We start from the raw sequence: 23,914 nt of genomic DNA on the forward strand, positions 1-23,914 counted from the left end.
TCYTTTCACAATGCTGTGTTTACTCGTGGTTCATCTGAAAACAGCAACAAACCAAAACAAAACCAGGAGTTTCTCACTTTGCTTGAGACAAGAGCAGTGTGAGGGACACTAACAGGAGAGCTGGTCCTSGTAACAATTCCCCCTACTCTCTCCCTCTGTTTCTTCTCCCCTAGTGTTTCTTCTTGTTCAGCATGCCAACAGTTTCCCCCAGTTGTCCCCTGCACTTCCACTGTCATGTATTTGACCTGTTATTGCAGGACACGAGAACTAATTTTGAAGCAGTGTCAATGTTAAAGGTGATATCGAAGCTATGGATTATCCATGCTTCCCTAGGTTATGGGAAGCTGCTTTTCAGAACACTCCAAACCAAGCACCTGCTTCGCTACCTCTAACCATGTCATTTTAAAATTATATCATGGATTTAATGGAGGCTTAATGAATCACTTGTTATCCCCAAARCCTACCCATTCTTCATTTCTGTAGCAGAGCTAATCACCTGAAGAAGAAATCATGACAAAGAACATTGTAAATGGACAAGCAAGAGGACATAGTTAGAAAAAAGCCAAAGCAAAGAACCACAAAATTAGATTTATGCATTTGTTTCAAAGACTACTCACTCAGCACTCAGACAACCCAGGGAATGTCAGAAAAAAAGAGGAAACTAATTTTCCAGGTAACTTAGTTGTAACTCATGTACTAAAAAGTTACTGCCTTTCCTGTGTGTGGACACRCCATAAGATTGAGATGTCTTTTTGCTTTAAAGAGAATTATTATCCTAAGCTTCCACTTTTTTATCCCTGATAAAAAAGATCAGAATTAATAATAGGCCTAAGCTGTCATTGTCTCGGTCTTCTGTGTCAGAGGCTAGCCCCTTGATTTTTCATTAGTCATAGCTAAGAGTGCTCTAATAACTTTGTGTCCAAACAAGCACCCATCACTTGCAGTACCCATTAAGATCTGAACTTCTGAGAAAACTGCTGAATCGACCCAGGTTTCTACAGTTTGAGGCTGCATATATTTTCTGTTTTCCTCTTTTTACTCCATCACCAATAGCTGTCTTGCAAGAGGTCTTTCAAAGTGTCTGGACTTTTTTATCTGCACTTCTTGGCAGCTCATGCTAAACATTGTTAAAAGGTGTACAAATAGGATCTTACTCGGTTATTTTACATTTGTGTCACAAAACAATCTAAAATTCCARTATCTACCAAAAAAATTTAACCAAGGGCACACAAAGGTAGGGGATTATTGTTTTCTTTAAAGAGTTTTCTGTACTGCCTTCAATTCTCATCTGAGCTGGATCAGCAAAGCAGTCTTACACATAAGTAGTTCTATTTCATAGGTATTGTCAAGGGCTACCCTCCCATATATATTACTTCACATGCAGCTCTGAGGGCTTCTCCTGTCCTGTGTGTAAATGTCTTAAAGGCAAGTCTTGATTTGTACTTGTAAGAGAAGAATTGAACTCTTAAAATATCGGTGTGTTTTAAAGGCAGCTGAAGGGGCCATGAGAATATTGTCACYGTGGTAAGGTTTTGAAAGGATCATTGAGATACCAGCTCCAAGTTTTTGAGGGCTTTGCRAAAGAAGACTGTGATGTTGATGGTGTTTCAAAAGTCAAAAAGCAATTTGGGGAAGGCAACATTATTTTGTCACCTAATTGACTCTCTTAGCTCCAGTCAGAGATGCTGGGGATTGTACCAGGCATAACCTTGATTGTTCACGTGAAATTAATTTATTGCTGCAGATGTGTAGTGCTGAAGAAGACTGTAGGTGGGAATCTTAGGTTGATCTGCTGTCTCTTCCCTGCTGGAAGCACAACTGAGTATAACAGAATCTTGCTACTTTACCAGACAGTGTGTTCCTACTTGTTCCTCAGAGCCTTTTCCCGTACCATTATCTGAGTTTTGCTTAACATATTTACAAGTCAGCATTTTTCCCCTTACTCCCTTTGGATAATAAACAATTCCAGTTTAAAATAAGGCRCTCATCTTTATCACTTTAGCTTGCCTAAATAATCTTCATGATGAATTTCATGTGCAGTTCACTATCAACCAAAATTAGTAGTAATTAAAGGTTGTCAAATCTGTRATTTAAGCCCTTGAAATTTGTTGCTGTCACTCATTTCTGTAATACATCTTTTTTTTCAATGGATTTGATCCAAGGACCACATAAGCCAATTGGAGAATTTTTACCAGCTTCAGTGAGGTTTGAATAAAGTCTCATAATCCATGGTAGAATCATGGAATCCTTTAGGTTTGTWAAGACATTTAACATCACCTACTCATATTTTTAATACTTCCAGGGATAGTGATTCCACCACTTTCTTGAGCAGCTTGCTCCAGTGCTTGACAATCTTCTTGGTGAAGAAATTGTTCATAAAATCCAATCTAAACTTCCTCTAGCATGACTTGAGGCCATTTCCTCTTGTCCTATCATTTGTTACCTGGGAGAAGAGACTGACTCCCACCTGGCTGCTCCTTTTCTCCAGGCTGAGCCCCCCCCCCCCCAGCTCCCTCAGCTGCTCCTCACCAGATTTGTGCTCCAGACCCTTCCCCAGCTCTGTTCCCTTCTCTGGACACTCCAGCCCCTCAATGCTCATCTTGCAGTGAGGAGCCCAGAAATGGACTCAGGATTTGAGGTGTGGCCTGACCAGTGCCCAGCACAGGGGGACAATCCCTGCCCTGGTCCTGCTGCATTGGCCTCCTTGGCCATGTGGGCAGYGCTGGCTCATGTTCACTGCTGTCACCAGCACCCCCCAGGTCCTTTCCTGCTGGGCAGATTTCCAGCCACTTGTCCCCAGGCCTGTGGTGCTGCCTGGGGTTGTTGACTCCAATATGGGACCCAGMACTTGGCCTTGTTGAACCTCCTACAATCTGCCTTAGTCCATTTATTGAATCTGTTGCAGTAGAAGCACTAGAAAAAAACTTGCTACAATATCTCCTTTTAATTAACATGCGCAATAAAATGTATGAACCTCAGGGTACCTGGTCTGGGGAAGTTAAAATAATAAAATTCCTCTAGAGTCATTGAATTCAATCTCAACAACAAATCACAAGATCAGCTGAGAAAACTGTGTCACTGGGGAAAAATGTTGCTAGTACTTGATATGGGATCAATGTGCTTTTTTGCTATGAATTCACATTTTTATGTTTGAAATTTCCCCTCCCCTTCTGAATCTCCTGCCATGTTTCTTATCAGATGACCCAAGTTCACCTACAAGGGATGAAGTCCCTGTCTCAGTCAAGCTTCTCTACATCAGCAGCTTTATCAGCTGCTGTTGACTCCGTGTAACCTTTAGTATTCAGCAACAGTACTRGGAAGAAATGCATGAAATCCATCCTATCAGATTAGAGATTCTGCTAACTATTAAATTGGAGTAGAGTTGAGAAATCCTTTTGAAATAATATGCTTTTKTTTTAAAGCTCTTTAGCACTGGAGCAGGGTTTACCTTCATATACATTTATTAATAGCATAAAAGATCCATTCAGTCATGCATAAATCACCAGCATCCTCAAAGAGTGCAAGAGAACTCACTCTTCCCATTTTGAACAATGTAATGCTCACTACTGCTCATGCTTTTCTATCTCCATTTTAATTCCTGCAGTCGAATACTGTTCTGTGCTGTAAAAACAGGTCTGAACATGATGTGATTAACCTTAGGGTCCCCCCATCCCCTCATCTCAAAGCCCCCTCGTACATGGCCTGTGCTTTCTATGCATGTTCAACCATCTGATTTCCATATCATCTATTAGCATAACAGAGCTTTAGTGTGACATTGATTGAAGCCAGCACTTGCTGAATGCAGTATCAAAGCATAATTTGCCAGAAATCAAACCTAATTTACTGTGTACTATTTAAATTTCTCAAAAAAAAAAAAAAAAAAAGAAGTTTCAATGGATGTATATTATGTCTATAATCTTAATCTTCTTTTTTTCCCATACTTTTGGCTAGTCTGCTGAATCCAAGCAATATATTTTTGTTTTAGAGCCACTGTCTTTGATTTTCAGATGTCAATTAAAACAAGAGTTTTTCCACTCTGCTTTTTTCAATCCAGTTAATGTTACATCTGAAATACCAAAAAGCAATAGTCTGATAGGCACACCACTCAGTTTGCTGCTTCGTAACAGTTTTTTCAACAGATTCTTCTAAGGATCTTAATRTTTAGCTTGAATTAAGTATTAAAGTACCACAAAACCTTAACAGCTGAAGAATATCAAGCCTGCTGTTACTTCCCTAACGGTGCCTTTTCAGAATGTTTCAGAAATTCCCCTGCTTTCAATGTAGCACTAATGGCTTGAATAAATTTTGCCCAGTGTTCCACTGAAGCTACGCTTTGAGCAAGTCATGATCTCACTTAACCCTTCTGCAAAATGGAAGTAATAATATTTATCTGTCTTTATAAACAGCATCCATATGTGAACATAATGACCTCTCTTTTTAGGAAAATTGAATAACYCACGTGCTTATTTTGTCAAAGAAGCCTTGCTGTCTGTGAGCAGGGTCACACTGCATTCTCTGGGGATAATGACAGTCTTAGTGTTTGGGTAGTTACACTTGACCAAGAATTACTCTTGCAATTATTAACTGTTTCTTTCGGCTTTCAAATTCAACTAGAAGTTGACAGATAAAACTGATATAGTGAAAACATTGTTTAAATGCTGTGAACAATGGTATTTTTATCAGARGCTGTCTGTAAACAGAGCTATAGCTGAATGTGACAATAAACTATAACAAAATGAGTGTTTCCTTCATCATAGAACCCCATCTTTGAATAAATTTAAAAAACGCATGCAAAGTTTCACTTTTCAAAAATTATGTTTCTCATGTCCTTTAAAATGATGGTATTAAATAGTTTGGCTGAAGAAATTGATTTTGTGCTCAATTTAATGTGAGTAAAAGCTCTGATTCATTTATTTTTATAGTGAATTTCTAGTAATTATGGCTGCAAAGCAAAGCTAGAAAAAATATTATTGCTTAACTCTACATCATTGTTTGCTGGAGTCTTTAGAAAACTTGACCTAGTAACTATGAGGCTAAAGATCTGCTCATCCAGTATGTCAAATTGTGGAGAGGACTTGGTGTGTGATAGGGGGAGAGCAGAGCAACAGGGTCAGTCCATGTCTGCACTGCAGATTTATTTTCCTTGTTTGTTTGTGGGGAAAAGAAAGAAGAAAATAAAAGAGAAAAGAGGAACCTTTTACTGCCCTTAGGAAAGTGAGAGATGTTGAAAATTAGGGATAGATAAAAAACTGGAAACTAGGTCGAAACCAGGGTGTGTATCTCTCATTGTCCCTTGACTACCAAATTACCTTAAACTGATCCCTGAAAAGTCTGCTACAGCAACAAATGCAGTTGTGAGCTCTGAATTATTGATTTACAGTGCAGACCTGTGTGTGTGTGAGAGTGTTTCAGATGAACCTTTAAACTTTCCTACCTTGCATCTACTCAGTTACATGATTTGAAGGACAGGCTCACGCAAATGCCATGCCCTCCTTGCTTCTGTTGAGCTTCCTGAGGGCACTGTCTGTGTAATTCACCCCCAGTGCACCCAGCAAGCCTACAGAGTGAATTTAGGCATCCATCGTGCTTAGCTTTGATCTGTGGGATGTCTCCTGACACCAGGTTTTTGGAGTCACTGTGGGAAGATTGTGGTCTTGAGGCCACACATAACCCTGCATAGACAGAGGAGTCAGACATGCACAGCTCCTGTCAAATGGAGATGCCTTCGTGTAAGATGCATCTGCAGGAAGGGARTTTCTGCTTTACAGCTCACAGGTCTTTCCTCTTGCTCTTCCTATGAGCGAACACCCACTGATTACCACACTGCCCTTTCCTGGCACATGCAGGGGTGCCACACAGATCTGCTGGGTAAAACAAGGTGAGGGAAACCCAARTGGCTCGCTGCAGCTCAGCATTTGAGGAGTGGTGTGGCATGAGTTCAGTTTTTACAGTATGTACAGCAATACCTTATAGAAACCTGGAAACACATGGCTGTAAAAAAGCAGCAACAGGGCACCTCACCCTTTATCCTGCCCTTTCATCATATTTACACCTGCCTAGGTGGAGGAAGAGGTGGACCAAACTTCTCTTTAGGAATGTGAGGCAGAAGATCCTCTACCTTCTAAATTGTGGTTCACGTTTATTAAGTGCTTTACAGTTCTTGTTCTAAGAGTGGCAGCCCTACTCAACTGGTGCTCTTTAGACTCCTGCTGATTTCTAAAGCCCTGGGAAGTACCTCATGAGATAACTGCAAAGTGTTTTTCAAGAAAATCAGGTCTGCTCACGTTTCTATGCAGTGAGCAGATTGTGTCTGTGCTGTCAGCAGGTGTAATCGGAAGCTGGCTCTTGATTGCTCTTCGTGCCTAATTAAATAGTTTGTAATTATAATGCTGAAAATATGGTTTTCTAAAACACTTAAATTCTGTTTACCTAAAAGCTTAGTGTTCCTAAACCATCCCCCTGCACARCCACAAAACCAATAGCAGAGTAGAAGGAAACTAGGGCAGGGTGAGGGGTTTGGGGTTTTTTATTTTTYTTTYCCTCTTCTTCAGTCTGCCCCAAAAGTTTGCTAGTCCTTTGATAAGAATATTTGGAGATGCTGCTTACATTTTTAAGACATGCAAATGAAATAAATTCAGCTTCAGTGAATTCCAGTGATGAACCAAGACTGGAGAGGTTTCATGTCACACATAGAAAAGTCGTTTGGTTCACTACTACGTCATGCTCAACATAGTTACTGATTTTGAGGTTTTTATCTCAAATCCTTCTTCCTCACTCTCTTTCTGCTCATTAACATCTTTTCTCTACTTTCACATTCCCACCAAGCATTGACTCTCTTTCTCCATCATTAGCCCCCAGGCAAGTCAAACTACTCCCCTCTCTGAGAAATTGTTCATTTCTGACTGTGCATTCTGGTCCCCTGTGACCAAACACGTAATACCAGCTACTTGAAAACATATTCAGTCCTTCTCCTTGCTTGTTTTTACTCTAGTCTCCTTTTTTTTCTTTTCCTTGTGGCTTCCTTATCTCCTGAAATACCTATTCCTTCTTACTCACCACTCACCTCTGCCCACTAACCTTTCAACTTTTGCTTCTTCTAGTCTTTAAACTAGTTGAAACGTGGATTTTCCAAGTTTACGTTCTTTTAGCAACCATTCTTTTTACAATTCCCCATACCATTCTTGACCACACTGCATGTAAGAGGAGTGAGGGAGCTCTTGTACTTCTGCTCTTTTGCTGTCATCCAGACCTTCCTCTCCTTTTCTCACTCATTTTTAAAGGTCCAAAGGAGCAGATTGAGAAAGGCAGTCTGTTTATCCTAATTCATWCTTCACAATACACAAGAGCTCCAGCAAGCTCTGTGAAGTGGGAGAAGATAGAGGGTGTTGATACCTTTCCAGAGCAAAAGTAGAACACATCCAGAGTCAGCAATATAAACACCTGACTCCTGCTCTTTAGCATTTATTGTCATCAGAATTGACTATAGCATGTATGGTTGTAATGTTTCTTTCCTTTTTTTATTTTTTTTTAATAACTGGGGATGTCGCACACATATATTACTGCTCTCCTTGTCGCTGTTGTTGTTTCTGTTTATATATTAATTGTCTATACTAATGAATGTTTCTGGTGTCATGTCTTCTGACATAAAACAAATCTCCATAATGTTGTCTCTTTCCTTCAATATTCCCTATCTCTCCCTTGCAAAATATCCTAAACTTACACCATGATTTTTCTTACCTTGTAGCTCCCCCACAGTTTGTGGTGAGACCACGAGACCAGATTGTAGCCCAGGGTCGAACTGTGACTTTTCCTTGTGAAACTAAAGGAAATCCCCAGCCAGCTGTTTTCTGGCAAAAAGAAGGAAGTCAGGTAAGTTGCAAGCACCCTATAGGTCTTTCAAGTCTTTATAAATAGTTGTATTGTTAAATTTATTTACATTACCTTTCACGGATTTTTCTAATGTTTCACAGAAATTTGTCTTTTTAAACTATCACTGTTCTCTACTGAAATTTGTGTTGCCTTTTAATATTGTGAAGAGCACAAAGGCCATTTCAGTTGTTGAAACCTGTGCTAAGTGCTATGTAGATGTGTAGAAAGCAACAGTGTATACCTTAAAGGCTTTCTGTTCTGAAGCCCCCAACAAACAGGTGGGTGAGACAGGCACAGTAGATTAAAAAAAGGTATGACTCAATTTTGAACTAATCAGAGCCAGTAATTACAGTTCACAACCTGTCTAGACATGATCAAGCAGCTATGTATCCAGCAAGCTGATTTGCATTGGGTATGCTCACAGAGCATACAGATACAGGTTTTGAGCACACAGATGCTTGCTTCAGTAAGGTTGTCTCAAGAAATTTCCAGATTCCATTTTGGAAATATTTCCCTGATCTTTTTTGAAGGCAAAACATTTGAGGTAGCAGTTGGTGTTGCCATCAGCCACTACAAACTTCTGTAGCTTAGTAGTTGAATGTGATGGCRCAGCATCCTCTTTCCTGCAGGCATGGTGTGTACCAGCTCAGGTAAAACGTGAAATAAGAGCTGAGCCACAGATGTCCTGCTGTGCCATCTGCTTCTGCTTCACATTCTCAGGAGATCGTAAAAATGGTCTGGAATGACAGGACCAGGCAGACAGCATTTTGTGTTCTGCTGTCTTGGTGGCTTACAAAGGCACGACATGATTACTTCATGAATGTAAGCTTGTCTGAGTGTAATCTTAGCATTCAGTATTCAGTATCTATCTCTCATGTAATATTTGGAGAAACTTAGACCTAGCCTCCAAGGATCACATCCTGGAAAAGCACTGGATGCTTTCTTGTATTGTGAGCCTCAYTAAGGAGACAGTTTTTTCCAAGGGGAAAGTAGAATAGCATATTGAAATTAAAGTAGGAAGTACTGATGTGCTAGCAAACATTTCAAACCCTTTCCTTGTAGAGCATTTTAATAACATGTTAATGTTTATGTAAAGTGAGCTTATAGTGTCACACTTGAATCTAATAAAGTGGACATCCATCATGCTGTAATAAAGAGAAGAGCTTCTAATTAAAGTAGGACATCATTTTCAGGATTAAAGTCATTTAGCGTAATTGAAAAGTGTTAATACTCTATTTTATCCTCTTCCATTGGTATCACTTCAAGGGTAAAAACATTTTAAGGTGAAAATGCATCTTGTGTCTTTAATTGAATGTTATTACCTGCTGATTGTACCATGTTAAAGCTGCTTAATTACAAACCTGGAAAATTAATTACCATATTGAGAACCAGATCCCTGAGGGTTAGGATAGTCTTTTTTGGCAAATAAACGCAACATAAAAATTGATACTTGCATGGTTTATAATCAAACCTTGAAACATGTCTCAATGTGATTTACAGCATTCTCATGTTACTCTTAATTGATCATCAATGAAGTAACACAGGTTGGGGTTGCCATCTCGATGTGTAACTTGGCAGATTTTGCAGTGGGATGCCACAGWGTGAGTGAGTTTTCACACAGTGTATATCATCATACCAATGGAGGGTGGTAATTTTGCCCAATTCCATGACTTTTCCCCTTTGCATCCCAGCTGTAAATTGTTGCTTGTCCCTTCAGTGTTTGTTTCTGCTTTTAGAGGAACTGTTTGCAGCACTGCTTTCAGTATTCACAGTAATGCTATACAGTCATGTTATCCCACTCCAGTAATTGTAGGACATTTTTCGTTGTGAATCCATTTCTCAGTCCTGTGATTTTGAGCACAAACAGCTGGAAGGGAGGGGAGCTGTTCCCTCCTGAGTAATTTTTTATGCCAGCTCGTGTATAAACAGCTGGTCCTCTGTGCTTGGCAGCCTTGTCCCCAGAGTCCATCAGCTGCCCGCCGATGACATGAGCAAGAGCAGGGCATGTGTAACCTTTAGACTCCATGGACTAAACTCTTCCTTGAGATAAATTCAGTGGTACTATATCAGGGATGACTCTGGTTCCTCTGTTTGCGACCCAGCATGCCACCATTGTGCCCTGATGAGCAACCTAACAKTGAATTTAAAACAGTGAAATTGCAAAAAGAGTTTTTAAAGGGTTGAACTGTCATTTAGGACAAGTTATAGTTCATAGTTATCTGCTCTTTGAAGGGAGGAGTCAGGAGACKGCTGAACTCCTCCTATGTGTGAAATATTCACTGGGACAGGGTACCTTTCCAGAACAGAGAAGCCTATGCTGAAGATAAAAGAAGGGTTGATTCCCTTTCCAATGCAGCAATAAAGAGAGTTCTGGGCTATTTTTCTCTGAAGAAYTAGGAGCTTGATCCTTGCACTCTCTTTTACATTGTGCTTCTTTTTACACTTCATATAATGAGTGATAAATTAAGTCAAGATCAGCTATGTGGAATTTCTCCTCTTTCTCATAATATTTACCGAAGTTTTCATAATACCCTCATCCAGTGGTATCTGTGCCAGGCAGAAGTTGCTCTGAAAGTTTCAAGGCAGTTCAGAAGACTGGGCAATTATWTGAGACCCACTTAATCCCTAAAATTGTTTGAGAATTTTAACACTTTGTTTCCTGTTGTATCTGAAGGGTTTACTGGGTGTATATTGATTTTTGAGGGAAACTTTGCTAATTTAAATGTCTTAAACATTGCCATTGAAAGGGGCTAAGAGAAAAAGGCTACTGTGACAAGTAATCCAGTAGGTTAATGCAACTAAGGAATGTTGGATCTTACTTAAARTATATATTTTTCTTTTTGCCAAAACCATAGAAATAAAGGTGCGAGTTTCACTTAAAAGTAGAATTAGTTYCTTGTTTGAATTCTTGCTTGTTTCTTCAGAAGTTTGTTGCTTATCAGTTGCAAATAATTTATGTAAACCACCAAGGTCTGCTTCAGAAGAAACAGATCTGCACAAAATTCATTTAATATCCTACTCTACGCTTTTAGATTCTATTTTTAGTCAGTACAACAAGCTTAAAAGTTAGTAGAGAGTCATCATAAGAAAGCACAGCAGAGTTAGGCAGGGCTGCAGTAATGACTGAAACCTTATCACAGTGTGGTGAAAGTGTTTTGGGGTATTCCTGATGCAAATAACTGTATTTTTCATAGAGGTTTGTTGAGTTGACATAAGAGCCAGGCCCTATTTTACTGGAATTATTATTGTTTAATTATTGTTTAAGTTGTTCTCCTTTCTGTCTCATTGGGCAATACTGCTGACCTTCTCTTCACATACTTTCCTTTTCCTGTTACTTATTCACAAGAGCTGTGCCAGAGGGTATAACGCTTTCCCTGAAAACACAGCTCTCACCACTAAAACCTTTTCAGGTTTGTAGTATTGATTCATTCAGTCCTTCATCATATGCAATGACTACTAGAGCCATTCCAGTTATTTTTATTGACGTCTCTCTTTTCTCCAATCCAGCCCAAAGGCAAAAACTAATCTCCCTGTTTTGTGCTAACTGATATCTTATCCTACATGAAATTATTTTTTTTTCTCGCTGATGATTTCCACATCAGATTAATACCCTTTCTCTTCACCCTCAAGGCTCTATGCTGCATTTCTCCTTTGGTATATCACAGTTTTAATTTCCTTTTACTTCTCCTTTAAGCTCTCATGCTCTTCCAGTTTCTCCTACTTCATGCCACGCCCATATCTTYGTCGCAGCTTTACTTTTGTGCTATACTCTTGCTTCCTCCTTTCCCCAGAACATGTTCACAGTCAAACAATAGTGCTGTACTTTTCAAGTCTCAAGGATTCAATTTTTTTCTGTTAGATTTCTAGCATTTTACTGTAGTGTTATGTCCTTCTGGTTTGATAGCCAAGTAAGTATATTATTACAATTACATTCAGAATGGAGACGAATGTGYCACAAATATAAATCGTTCAAGTGTGATTGTTGGAAAATGTCTCCTCGCCTACACCCCAGTCAGARCACAGCACTGTGTGCTGTCAAAAGGCTGTTTCTAATTTAAACTGTGGCTTGCCCAAGGCAGGGAAAGCTCTATGTGTTCATAAAGTCAGAACCACTCTTACTTTTCCTCCTCGATTATTTATAGTACTTTTAAGGAAAAATCACTGTCTCAGTAGCTGAAGGAAAAGTGGTGCTTTTGAACTGATGTGAGATGAATTGTCTTTGCAGAATCTACTCTTCCCAAACCAGCCTCTGCAGCCCAACAGCAGATATTCCGTGTCACCAACCGGGGACCTCACCATTACCAACATTCAGAGGTCTGATGCAGGCTACTACATTTGTCAAGCACTGACGGTTGCTGGAAGCATTTTAGCGAAGGCTCAGCTGGAGGTTACTGATGGTGAGCTGTTAGAAATTCCTGTTGTTTTTTTCCTGTCAAAAGTACTTCAAAAGCAGTGTAAATAAAGGTGTATGAGATCACATGAATCATACAAGTGAATGGACAATTTTCTATAGAAAATAAAGTGAGAAAGGTCTCTGTCTATGGAGTAAAAAAAGCRTCAAAGTCTGGTTTGCCTTTTGCTTGCTTTCCAAAGGCTTGTTAACAATGCCAACAAAGGACAAACCAGCTTAGAATAGGCTTGGTGAGGAATGAAGTTGCTTGGTTTGCTAGAGCTAAGAGAGGACCACAAAAAAAAAAATCATGGAGAATGAATAAGTTTGTGGTTAAAGCAGTGAATTGGGGTACAAAAAAAAAGGTATCTCAATTCCCACCAGTCTTCAGTTCTATCTTAAACAAGCAAGGGGATGTGTCCTTAGCTCAATTAATTTAACACCGTTGTTTGAAGGTGGTGGAGTACGGTTGGTTCAGATTGTATAGAATATCTACCCCTTATGTCCCTCCATGAATAAGGCACCTAACTCAGAGCTGTATTCTAAGAATGTCTCAGTATGGTAGGTGTGAAAAAGGTAATGAAAATCCATAGGTAGAGAAGAGTTTTTGGGAAAGGAAAAGCACTATGTGGTCTGTCTTGATGCTTTTTTTTTTTCAAATTTTTGAGTTTCAAATTTATTCTGTCTTGAGGTTTCCCATCTATGAACATGAATCCTTTTCATATGTCAGGAATCCTGTTGATATCTCTCTTCATCCTACTGTGGGTAGGAGGCAGTTTGCATCTGTTAATGTTAGTGAAGAAAACAACAGAATTCCTCTTATACCRAGCGATTGTGGCATTCCCCAGCATCATTATTCCTTATCTTAACTGACACATTAAATATCTCCTGACAGACTTTGATGAATTTTTGCCATTAAAACTGTTATATGCAGAGGTCTACTTTTACTGTTCCCTTAGAGACCTGCCTGCACCATGAAAGTTTGAAAAGATGTCTAATTTTGAATAATCTGCCTTTTCACAAGAGCATATTCATCACAAGTGACAGGTAGAGAGGTTCAGGCTCGTGTTATAGAGGTTTGAGCATTAATTTGATGCCTTTTCTTTGTTTTCCGAAAGCTGCCTATATTTTTATGACAAGGGGAAATTATTTCTGCCTTATCCTTGCATTTTTTCAAGCACATTGCTTTTCTGTAGTTTCTGGAGACTAAAGACTTGGCTTTGCTCCTCCATCTCTTTARGTCCTTTCTCCCATGGTCTATGACAAAATGATGCATTTTCATTCAATTCAAATTTAAATGTAGATTAAAAGGTCATTTAAAAGGAATGGAAAGGCAATATTTTTTAATATCTGTCCTTAGTGCTGCCTGATTCAGGGCCATGACTGTGATTGGAATAAATAGAACACAAAAACATTGGCTGGGAGGACATTGAGCTGTTAATGGTCACACCTGCTGATGCTGCACAGATTTACAGCAACAGGCGCCGAGTGGATCAAGTCAGGTTCAAGGATGCTCGTGATGAGAAAATCTTCCTTTTGACAGCCAAGGGCTTTGGTCCATCTTTATCTGTTTCTTGTGTTGGGAAAAAAAATAAATCCTAATTGATCTCTTTGGAATTTTCATTAGTTTGTTTAACAAGCCAAGGGGAAGTGTCCCCTGCTGAAATGCAAGCTCATCTCCGGTTAATTCTGATTAAAGGCAGCATTGTGCATTCCCCATTGCTCGAGGAAGCATTAGCTGGTAACTCTGCTGCTCGAGGAGTGCAAGGCCTGCCTTCCTCAAATGCTTTCCAGAGCCTACTGTCAGCATAATCATTATGAAATAATACAAGATTGCTTTATAGAAATACCATTTCATCGCAGAGTCAAAGGGCGGGTGAGGTCAGAAGAAAAGTGCCAAAACAACATCATGGAGCTGAGATTATGTGAATAAATGTACCATTAGATCACAGATATTTTTTAATTGCTTTTAGTTGGGAAGTTAACCATAAACGTCGAAATAATCTGTTTTGGTTGATGCTGAGCAGAAGTCATGGGAGCTAATGACTTTTATCAGTAGGGAAATCTAATTTAATGGATTTAAGAATATAATAAAAGATAAACACTGTGCGTGCTAGCTATATGCTTAAACATTAGTGTTCTAGTTTTTGGCTGGTGATTTCAGTTTTACTTCCTAGCCCAGAATTTTTCTGTTTGGTTAATGATTTAATAATAGTGGCGAGCCATCTTTTTCATTTTGAACACATTTTTGTTTGATCCAGAGTAATTTAGATCCAATTGAAGTTCCAATACAGAATGAAAACATGTCATGTGCAGAAAAACAAGTGCTTAATTATACCATATATAGCAGTGTTTCAGTTGTTACATTTTTGCACTTACAAGTCTTTACTGGAAATATTTTTAACTCAAGTGTTCATGAGAAGAGATTACTAGCTGTGATGAAATGTGCTGAGTTGAGTGATAATTTTGCTGATTATGGACTGTGCTAAGAGCCTTCAGTGTATTTGAAATTCAAATCTTGTATTTTCTTGAAAGGCTATCATGTAATTCACTRTCTAACGCACATCTGGAAAAGCAAAATCATTTTAAAAATTGAACAATCTTAGCAATCCTTTCAAACACGAGAAATGAATATGCAGCTCACAGTCTCAAAATGACAGATCGTGCAAATAAACCAAGTGCTTCCATCTCTGTGCTCAACATAAAATAAATAGTTTACCATTAGTATTGTGTTAGTGTTTGTCAATCATCCACAGAATATTTTGGAGAAAATCTTAATTTCCCCTTAATAATTATTAAAATTTATTAATAAAGGTTTGGAAGAAATTAGGGTCATTCTCAGTTTACTTATCTACAAATCTGGTCACCATGGGTCTTAACCTTCATCCAATATATATTACATGTTTTATTGCAAGGGTAACAGTATCAAACAGGAGAAACTCAGAACAATTTCACAGCTTCCTGTGATGCTCTTTAGTCAAAAAAAAAAAAAAAAAAAAGGACAGATGGGGGATTGGCTCCTTTTCCACCTTTCAGAGAGCACCCTGCCCTATCATGACTGTTCATTGTGTGAATTTCCTTATTTTAACTTCCTTACTTTCCATTTATTCACGAGGAATTTTTTAAAAATTTTGACTTTGGAAGTGCCAAAGTAACGATTTAATTTTATTTTTCTCCTATTTTAGCCATTATAATTTGGCCCAAAATTATTACATTCCTCCCAAATTTAAATATTGTTTCAGTTGAWCCAAATCGAATTTTTAATGAATAAACTGTTCATGAACAAATAGAATTTGTTCTTTTCTTATAATGTGCTCCAAAATGAAGATGAATTTTTAATACAAAAAGAATCTCTTAATTTTTTGGTTACTGGAATTTGCAGATGTATGGATCCTGGCAAACAGTTTCAAAACCATTTTAAAAATTAAATTAATTTTGAAATTAGTTTCAAAAACTTCTGTTTTACCACACAAATGTGTTTGTAGCCACACAAAATGTTTTTCTGGAATGAATGTAGAAKTTTCCAACTGGGAGAAAACCCTGAAAATGAAAAAAACCAAAGTAATTAAATTGTTTTAAAAGCAACTCACAATCTCCTCACCATTTTGTGGCTATTTTTCACTATCCCTCTGKTTTTGGAATGTCTAGGATATATCTTTTTTATCCTCTAACCAAGTTTTGGATCCTTGCTAATGAGGAGTCCTAGGTAGTAGGAATACAAGCACACACATGTTTTAGAGAAGATTTACAAGTCGTAGCTGTGAAGACAATACAGCCGTTCACAGATCAGTGGAAACCCTAAGTGTTCATTTAACCTTTAGCCTTAGTGTCATGGAAACCTGTAGTGGTCTTTCACCCATAACACCCTTGAAAATGAAGATTCCTTCTGGCCAGGAGACTTTCAATTACACTATTGATCAGAGCTATTTAAAGGATTATGAGCTCCTCATTTGGGCTGTAAAAAAAACTAATTACATGCCAAAGAACAATATCTGTAATGCAGTAGGTTTTGAAAATACCTACATTGCTACACATCTGAAAGACACTTAGATGAAGCAAATAACTGCAGTGGAATAGCTAGCAATTTAAATAGTTATTTTTCCTTAATCTTTAGTTACCTAGAATACTGGGGYTTGCTGTTTTACATTAAATCTAAAGGATAATTTGCACAGCTAATAYACTCATGCTGGAGATATCCTGATAGTACATGTGACCTGAGATCAATTTTTTTGGCTGAACTGTGTAGTCAAAAGGAACCTTAACGAGATTAAAAATTTTGTGTCAAGGTGAAAATGCATTAGATTTCTTTTTGTTRTCTACTGTTTCCTGTCCTATCTCTTGAGTTCAGTGGGTGATATTTCACAATTTCCAAAATAGCTTTCACATTCTGGTGTTAAGAAATAATCTGTATTACAGAATAATTTACATTCTATTTTCAGTTTCAAAATCTGTATTGGCTTTCTATTTTCAATATCAATTTCATTAAATGGGATGAACTCACACTCCAGGGTGTGATTCTGATAATATTRATGATTCTATTCATTGTGAATCTTGTTAACAGAAAAAGGTAGGTAGTATTTTTGCAACATTAAAATTTCAGAAACAATTATTTCAGGCATAAAATGTACCACTAACATGTCCCTGATATATTTTATTTATTAATTAGCTTAATGAAAGCACTTTGGATCTGTTGAATGTTCCAGACATTTGCATCTTAAGCAGCTCAAATGCAACAGAAACCATATTGCTTGATAATAATTTGTTTTCACTTCATTGTAAGARTCAGGTGCTGTGTATGGACCATAATAAACAGATTCTCACCTAGAATAAATGATTCAAACTCAAGTGACATCAGCAGAGGCAGCACAATTTACGGTGGTTTAGATGTTGATCCTGCCTGCTACAGTATTTAATACCAATCACACAATTGTTCATTTGTTCAAAGATTTAAAACAGCAGCAGTGTGGCTGGGAAATATATAAAAATACATTAAAAAAAAAAAAGAATTCTCAGTTCAGTTATACTGTTTTTATGCAGGAGTCCTAGCCTTGTTTATATTCAAGTATTTCACATTCATTTTGTATAAACACCTTCTTTAGAAACAAAGGTTATATTTGTTGCTTAACAGATGGCTCAGAGAATAAGTTCAGCAACAGAATTATTTAAGAAAAAATGGTCTTTCAAGAAAAATGAACACTGAGCATTTTACCTCATCTTCAAGGTATCCAGCTGGTCATAGAATGAAGCTTCTATGCAACCATGCACTCACTGACTGGTTGCAGGGTCCTTTCATCAGTATCGCAGGCATGCAAATGTAAATTATGAGGGAAAAAATATTAAGAGTTCATGGCTTTAAAAGGTGATGAAATGACTTGATAAGTAAGCTGTTAAATGGTGTGATTGAGGTTGAGCTTTTCTCTGCTGGAAAGAGCAGTACAGTCATTTAGATCACTCAGATTATGAAAATATTTTGTGTAGCTGTTAGATATTTTTGTGGATGAAAACTTGCAAGTAGGAATGGGGGATGTGGTTGGTACCAAGGCTGGAATAGCTATAGTGTTTCACTTTTAACTTAGCAGATTTTCTCTTTTAGACCATAAATTGGGAAAGCAATTAAGCACATTTTGAKGTGACATCAAAGGTGTGCTTTAAGTGCTTTCCCAAGTTGGAAGAAAAGAGTGATGCACTTCAATGCCTTTCTGAATCAAGGGCTTATTTTTCATCCTGTTTTAACCAAATAACATGGTTATTTGATGATCTTTGCTAACAGATATATTCTAGGTGGTATYTTGCAGTGATGAAATAAAACTCTTGCTGAAATGCTTTTCAAATATGCCAGGTGATTGTTAACTTCTACCTGTGGGTCCTCCAAAAATAATATTTTTAGCCTCTTAGAGGCTGACTTCAAACAGCCTCTTAAAATTGGTGGTGCGTGGCAGAATGGGGCTCCCAGCAGCAGCAGAGGATGGTTAAAGATGTGGATGCCAATGCCTGTGCCACTGTTTAGTTTTGACAGATCGGCCCCCGCCCATCATCCTCCAGGGCCCTGTCAACCAGACGCTGGCGGTGGATGGCACAGCTCTGCTCAAGTGCAAGGCCACCGGCGACCCCCTCCCTGTCATCAGCTGGCTGAAGGAAGGATTCACCTTCCTGGGTCGAGACTCTCGGACATCCATCCAGGACCAGGGGACGCTCCAGATCAAATCRCTGCGGGTGAGTGATGGCAGCAAAATGAGCATGACGGGTTTCACACGGCCGGTTTTGAGCTCTTCTTGTGTGCCTCAGGCAACTCTGCCATCCTCCTGTTGTCTTCAAAGTTGACTTGTCTTTTTGACTATGCAATTCTCACTAAGGCAACATCCATTCTTTAACATTGTGTCAGAAAGATGGGTAGGAGGGGGAAGAAGAGCAAAATTGTCTTCAGRTATTCCCATGAGAATTCTCTAAAAACAGAATTGATATTTAAAATCTYATTTGTGTTGCCATAGAACTCATGAGCTGGGAGTGGATAGAAAAATACGAGGACAGTCCTTCCTAATCTTTTCAGTTGGTCATACCATGAAGCYGTTGGCCTCTCTGTCAAAACTTTGAGCAGTTCCTTGGCAAAACCTGATCATAATTTTCCAAGTACTTGTGCTAACACACGATCTGGAGYTCATCAGGGTTTGACCATGTACTTTCTCAATCAACAGCTCTTGTCAGTCCCAAACTGGCTGATTTATTCTGGTGTTGTGCTTCCTGGAAATGTTCCACCAGGCTGCAAATAGGAAAAGGCAGCTAATACCTTAACATACATGCAGCTGTATGCAAAGAGATTTCTATTAAAAATTAAATACTAATTGTAATATTTACATTTTTAGACAATACAATATCCTATAATACTGCATCACTAATCCTTTCTTTTAGTTTTAATTTTTACCTGTTCAAAGATGTGTATTTGTGTTTATTTGGACAAACGTGCATATGGAAAAATAGTAACTTAAATGTATTTATTTGTCAGGAACTTAAAGACAATTTCAGAAACCATTTAATTTACTCAGAAGAAATGTCTGYACTTAATTTTGCCATCCAAAAATATGTCAATAAACATAGCTTCYAGTGACAAGACATAAAGAGCAGTTTTGTTCTCTGATACCATCTCATCAGTGTTCATAGATGAATTGTGAACTTCCTTGAAACAAAATGGAATTTATTAAAAAATTTATACCAGCTTTCCTTGAGTAAACAATTTATCCTTCCTCCCTGGGCTGAAGGCAGGTTTAGGCCATGAAGGTTAATGCATTTTTCCTGTAGAGCGGGATTAAAGAGTGCGCTTGAATAGTCAAGATTCCCCAGTAGTGTTAGAAAGCAGCAATTAAAGGTGGAAGCTTAGTGATTTCAAACAGACTTTCAGGCATTGATGATGGGCTTCTGTGGAGTGTCCACGAGGCAGAAGCTCTTGGGATACCTGTCTGCATGCTGCTATGCAAACAATGAAATTGCTTCTGAATCGTGCCAGCGCATTAATCTCACTGTTAGAGGCAGTGTCTGTAAACTGAAGGAAACAAAAAACTGCTTGCAAGAGGAGAAGAAAACAGTATTAGCAGTGAGTGTGGTTCTGAAAGTCATGAGGCTTTTATTGATCCTTAAGTGGCTCATTCACTGCAAACCAATTTTCCTTAAAGGCTCAGAAAGACCTTTTCAGAAATGCCTCTGTCAGAAATGTGCACAGTTTAGATTTAAGAATAAAAACTACACAGAACACTAAACCCCAGATTTCTCCTGTATCTTGCAAATTTTATGAGTTAAACATGGATTGAAATGAGAAAAGTTTAAGTTTTCTCTTGGATCTACCTAAACAAGGACTAGACCCAGTTCCTATGGAAAAAAAAAAAAAAAACCCCACAAAAATATCCAAGTATGCTTGCATGTCCAAGTTCAAAATAAATTAATAATTGCCATCCACACATCCTCACCCTTCTGGTGTCAGAAAGACATTTTCTCTGTGAGGGTGATGAGGGAGTGGAACAGRTTTCCAGAGAAGTTGTGGATTCCCCGTCCCTGTTCAAGGCCAGGTTGGATGTGACTTTGAGAAACCTGCTTTAGTTGGAAGGGGACTTTGAGCATCCATGGCAGAGGGGGTTGGGATCAGAGGATCTCTAAAGTCCCTTCCAACACAAACCATTCTCTGATCCTTTTCTGCTGTTTCTGTTACAGCACAATCAAATAATTCATAAGCCTACAACAGTCACATGGCAACAGCAACAATCATGAACAKAGAGATTTTTCTGATGAGCCAGTCCATCAGTTGCCCTGAGAGAGACAACTAAAAACTCACATATGTCACTCACTCAGGAGTCCTTCAGACAAGTCAACACTGATGGAAAACTCCCTTCTGCCATAGAAATGTGCCACACCAGGRTTAGACACCTGCATTAACTGAGGAACAAAACTTCATTTTGCTGAATAGTAAAGATTTTCACATTCAGCTCTCTGTTTGTTTTTTTTTTTTTTTCCCCATAGTACAAAAAAAAGTATAAATAATTGAATTATCAACACACTATGTCTGTATCTAATCCATCCACAGTCTGGAAGTTAGATAATTTGCCATAACTTGCAATAAGCAGTGTATCCCCAGCTTGCTTTATGTGTTGTTTGCCTTCTTCAAGTTACTGTGTTGTGTACACCACATACCTCATTGAGTATGCCATACACCATCTGTCACAGTAGCACACAAATGAAGTTGAGAACCATGGCCTTGAGAAATATTCCCTATTATCAGGTAATGAAGAATTATATATTTAATAAAATCTCAGAGGAAGTGAAATAAAACACTTCTTTAGAATGCTATAAGACCCTCTCCTCTGGAAAATCTCTCCTTTCAAGAGTCTTTCATTAGCAGCACTGCTGTATTTTGAGTCTCTGAGCCACTGTCAGAGGGGTTTTATTATTGCTTGTATTTCACGCACAAAACCATCTCTTGAAATGCAAGTTACGCTCATTCAGAAAACTGAGCTGGCATTAATGAGTTGCTTCCTCCCCTAAGAATGGTACACTGCAGTCTCAGTGTATKTGAAGAAAATAGCAATACAATTAATATATGACAAAGCTAAAAATCAATTAAAATATATTTCAGCAAGTAGTCTAAAGAACATCTTGCTTTTTTGCCTTGAGATTCTTCTTGAAGAGTGACATATAAGGTCATATGCTAGAGTGCCAATCTGCATTTAACAGAAAACCCATTACAATTCCTTTAAGTCCAATAAAGCTTCTTGGATACAGTTCTCTTTCCATCAAGTCATGTGATGGTGAATAAAGTTCTTCTTAATCACTAGAATCAGCACTCACCCTCTTCTGCTTCCACCTTCAGGTTACAATGTCTTATGCATTGTGGAAGGAGAGCTCCTCCATATATTTTGTGCTTTGTGAGGTTACCACTTTCCATCCATCATTAGAAGTCTTCACTAGTTCTTGACTCAGAAATCTTTATTTTAAATTTAAATAGGGAATAGGAAAACCCTTGGYAAATTTGCCAAACCAAAACAATTTATACAGTGATTAGATTAATGTTGGAAATCTAATTCAAAGCAGTTTCCCCAAATAAATTTAAAATAGCTGAATTGACAGGGGAATCACAATAGTTTTATACAAATGCATTTTTTTTCTGCTATCAAAGGGCCTTTGAAGCCTAAAATAAAATCCCATGTGAAACAGAAGAAAGGTAAGCGTGGTGTAGGATCTACTTTAATGTTGGTGTTTGGAAGTTGCTTGGAGGACTGTCTGTGTAGAAAGAACCACTGTTAAATCTCAGCAGCATTTGTATGTGTGGTGGCCTGTACAGAAATTACTTTATCKGTCCTAAGAGTCTAAGGTGATGTAACATCCTTCCTGGCACTGGAAGTTGTACCTTTGGTCATCATGGGATAATGAATGCTGAGATTTTACCCTCTAAGAGCTYAATTGTTGTTATATTGTTAGCTGATTTCACCTGCATTTGTTGGAAGCAATGCAAACACTGACACTGTCAAGAACATCCTTTCTGGAGCATTTAAAGTACCATTAACGATATGAAAATTAGAATTAGTAAAATATTAGAAGCAAGTAATCTTATTATAGTTCTCTAAAAGCAAGCCACCATTAAATGATTGCTTGAAACTGTCTGGTGCCTTCTAGTCTGGTGTAAAATGTAGGCTAAGTCCTTCTTAGCAAGGATCATTTAGAAAAAGAAAATTGGARTAAACTCAGCTGATTCTGAAAGGTTGTTAAAGCTGCCCTCATGCCCTTTTTATGTCCAGCTGTCCGACACTGGGACCTACACTTGCGTTGCTACAAGTTCCAGTGGGGAGACGTCCTGGAGTGCTGTGCTGGAGGTGACAGGTAAGCGGTGCCCAGGGCTGTGTTCCACTTGGCACACGAGGAAAGGGCAGATCATAGGAGAGCAGTGTGAGTCAAATCATCTGTTCTAGAACTTCAGGGCTTGGCATGGAAAAGTTTTGGGTGAGAAGGCTGTGTTCCTTCAAACACCTTGCATTTCATTGCTGTTATCTCATAATACCCAATGGCAGGGTGACAGTTTTTGTGTTTGTGCCCAGTGACAGCAGTATGCTRTAATTCTTCTAGGAGGAATATTAATAAAATGTAGATTTATGCAGTAATTGATTTGGGCAAGAAAAGTCCAAAGTGCTCTCTATGAGTACTGCAGGTTTTGGTATTTTATGTACATTTCAGCAAGCTGAGTTTTTTATTACTGTCTTTTTTATTTCTATCTTTTTTTTAATATTTATGCATAACCTTTTGAGTTTTGCATTTTTTTTCTTTCATGTTATACTTAAAGAATGATACCTCTTCATACAAAAGCATGTGGTACTAATGCACTTGTTGACTTAGTTCTTTCTAGATTAAGAACATTCATTATGCTGATTTTGCAGATGTTTGCCATGTTTTTCGTTTTGATCTTCCACCTTGATCAAATTATACAACCAAGGATAAAAAGTAATTGTTTTGTATTTGTCCTTCACAGAATCCGGTGGAGCAGCAGTCAGTAAAAGTTATGATGTAAATGACCTCCCTGGGCCACCATCCAAGCCTCAGGTCACTGATGTCACTAAGAACAGCGTCACCCTGTCCTGGCAGCCAGGGACCCCTGGAAGCCTACCAGCTAGTGCATATATCATTGAGGCTTTTAGGTATGTGAATTACACCACTTTTAAGCTTCTTTATAATTTTGCTTAAACACTGGTACCAGCTGTTCTCCTGGTATTGTGGTGTTCTTTTGGACTCTACACATATCACTGGAAGTTCATTAAATGACTCAACTCCATAGAAGGCATTGATTCATATTTTTACATTGATTCTTTGGAAATTTATCACTTTTTTCTAAGTGATTAATTGGAGGACATCTATTTCTTCAGATCAACAGGAATATAACAGAACAGTGTAGTAATTATTTGTTACTTTTTCTTTAACATTGATGATCAGTGAAAGTCTCCTGAGGGAATGCTGCTGGTTCTTGGCTATCACAGTACAGATAATATGAAAATAAATGGGTATTCCTGAAGCCTCTCTGTAAACTTTAATTCCTGCTCTTGTTAAAGCAGTACCTGTTAAGGAGTCAAAGTTCTTTAAATTCTTATTTTTTTAGCATTTTAGATAGATGAAAACTTTTAACTGAAAAGA

General features: G+C 38.2%; 1 protein-coding gene across 1 annotated transcript in view; it reads left to right on the forward strand.

Annotated features, from left to right (window-relative positions):
- Positions 1-23,914, forward strand: part of ROBO2 (roundabout guidance receptor 2) — a 168,734-nt gene that overhangs the window by 55,466 nt on the left and 89,354 nt on the right. Inside the window, exons 7-11 of the mRNA XM_057376620.1 lie at positions 7,745-7,869; positions 12,095-12,266; positions 18,267-18,472; positions 22,534-22,615; positions 23,259-23,424. Of these exons, the coding sequence (XP_057232603.1) occupies positions 7,745-7,869; positions 12,095-12,266; positions 18,267-18,472; positions 22,534-22,615; positions 23,259-23,424 (751 nt within the window). The remainder of the gene's footprint in view (positions 1-7,744; positions 7,870-12,094; positions 12,267-18,266; positions 18,473-22,533; positions 22,616-23,258; positions 23,425-23,914) is intronic.

The sequence above is a fragment of the Malurus melanocephalus genome, unplaced genomic scaffold (assembly GCF_030028575.1).
Source record: "Malurus melanocephalus ecotype Western Australia unplaced genomic scaffold, MMel_1.1 scaffold_285, whole genome shotgun sequence".
NCBI classification, from domain to species: Eukaryota; Metazoa; Chordata; class Aves; order Passeriformes; family Maluridae; genus Malurus; species Malurus melanocephalus.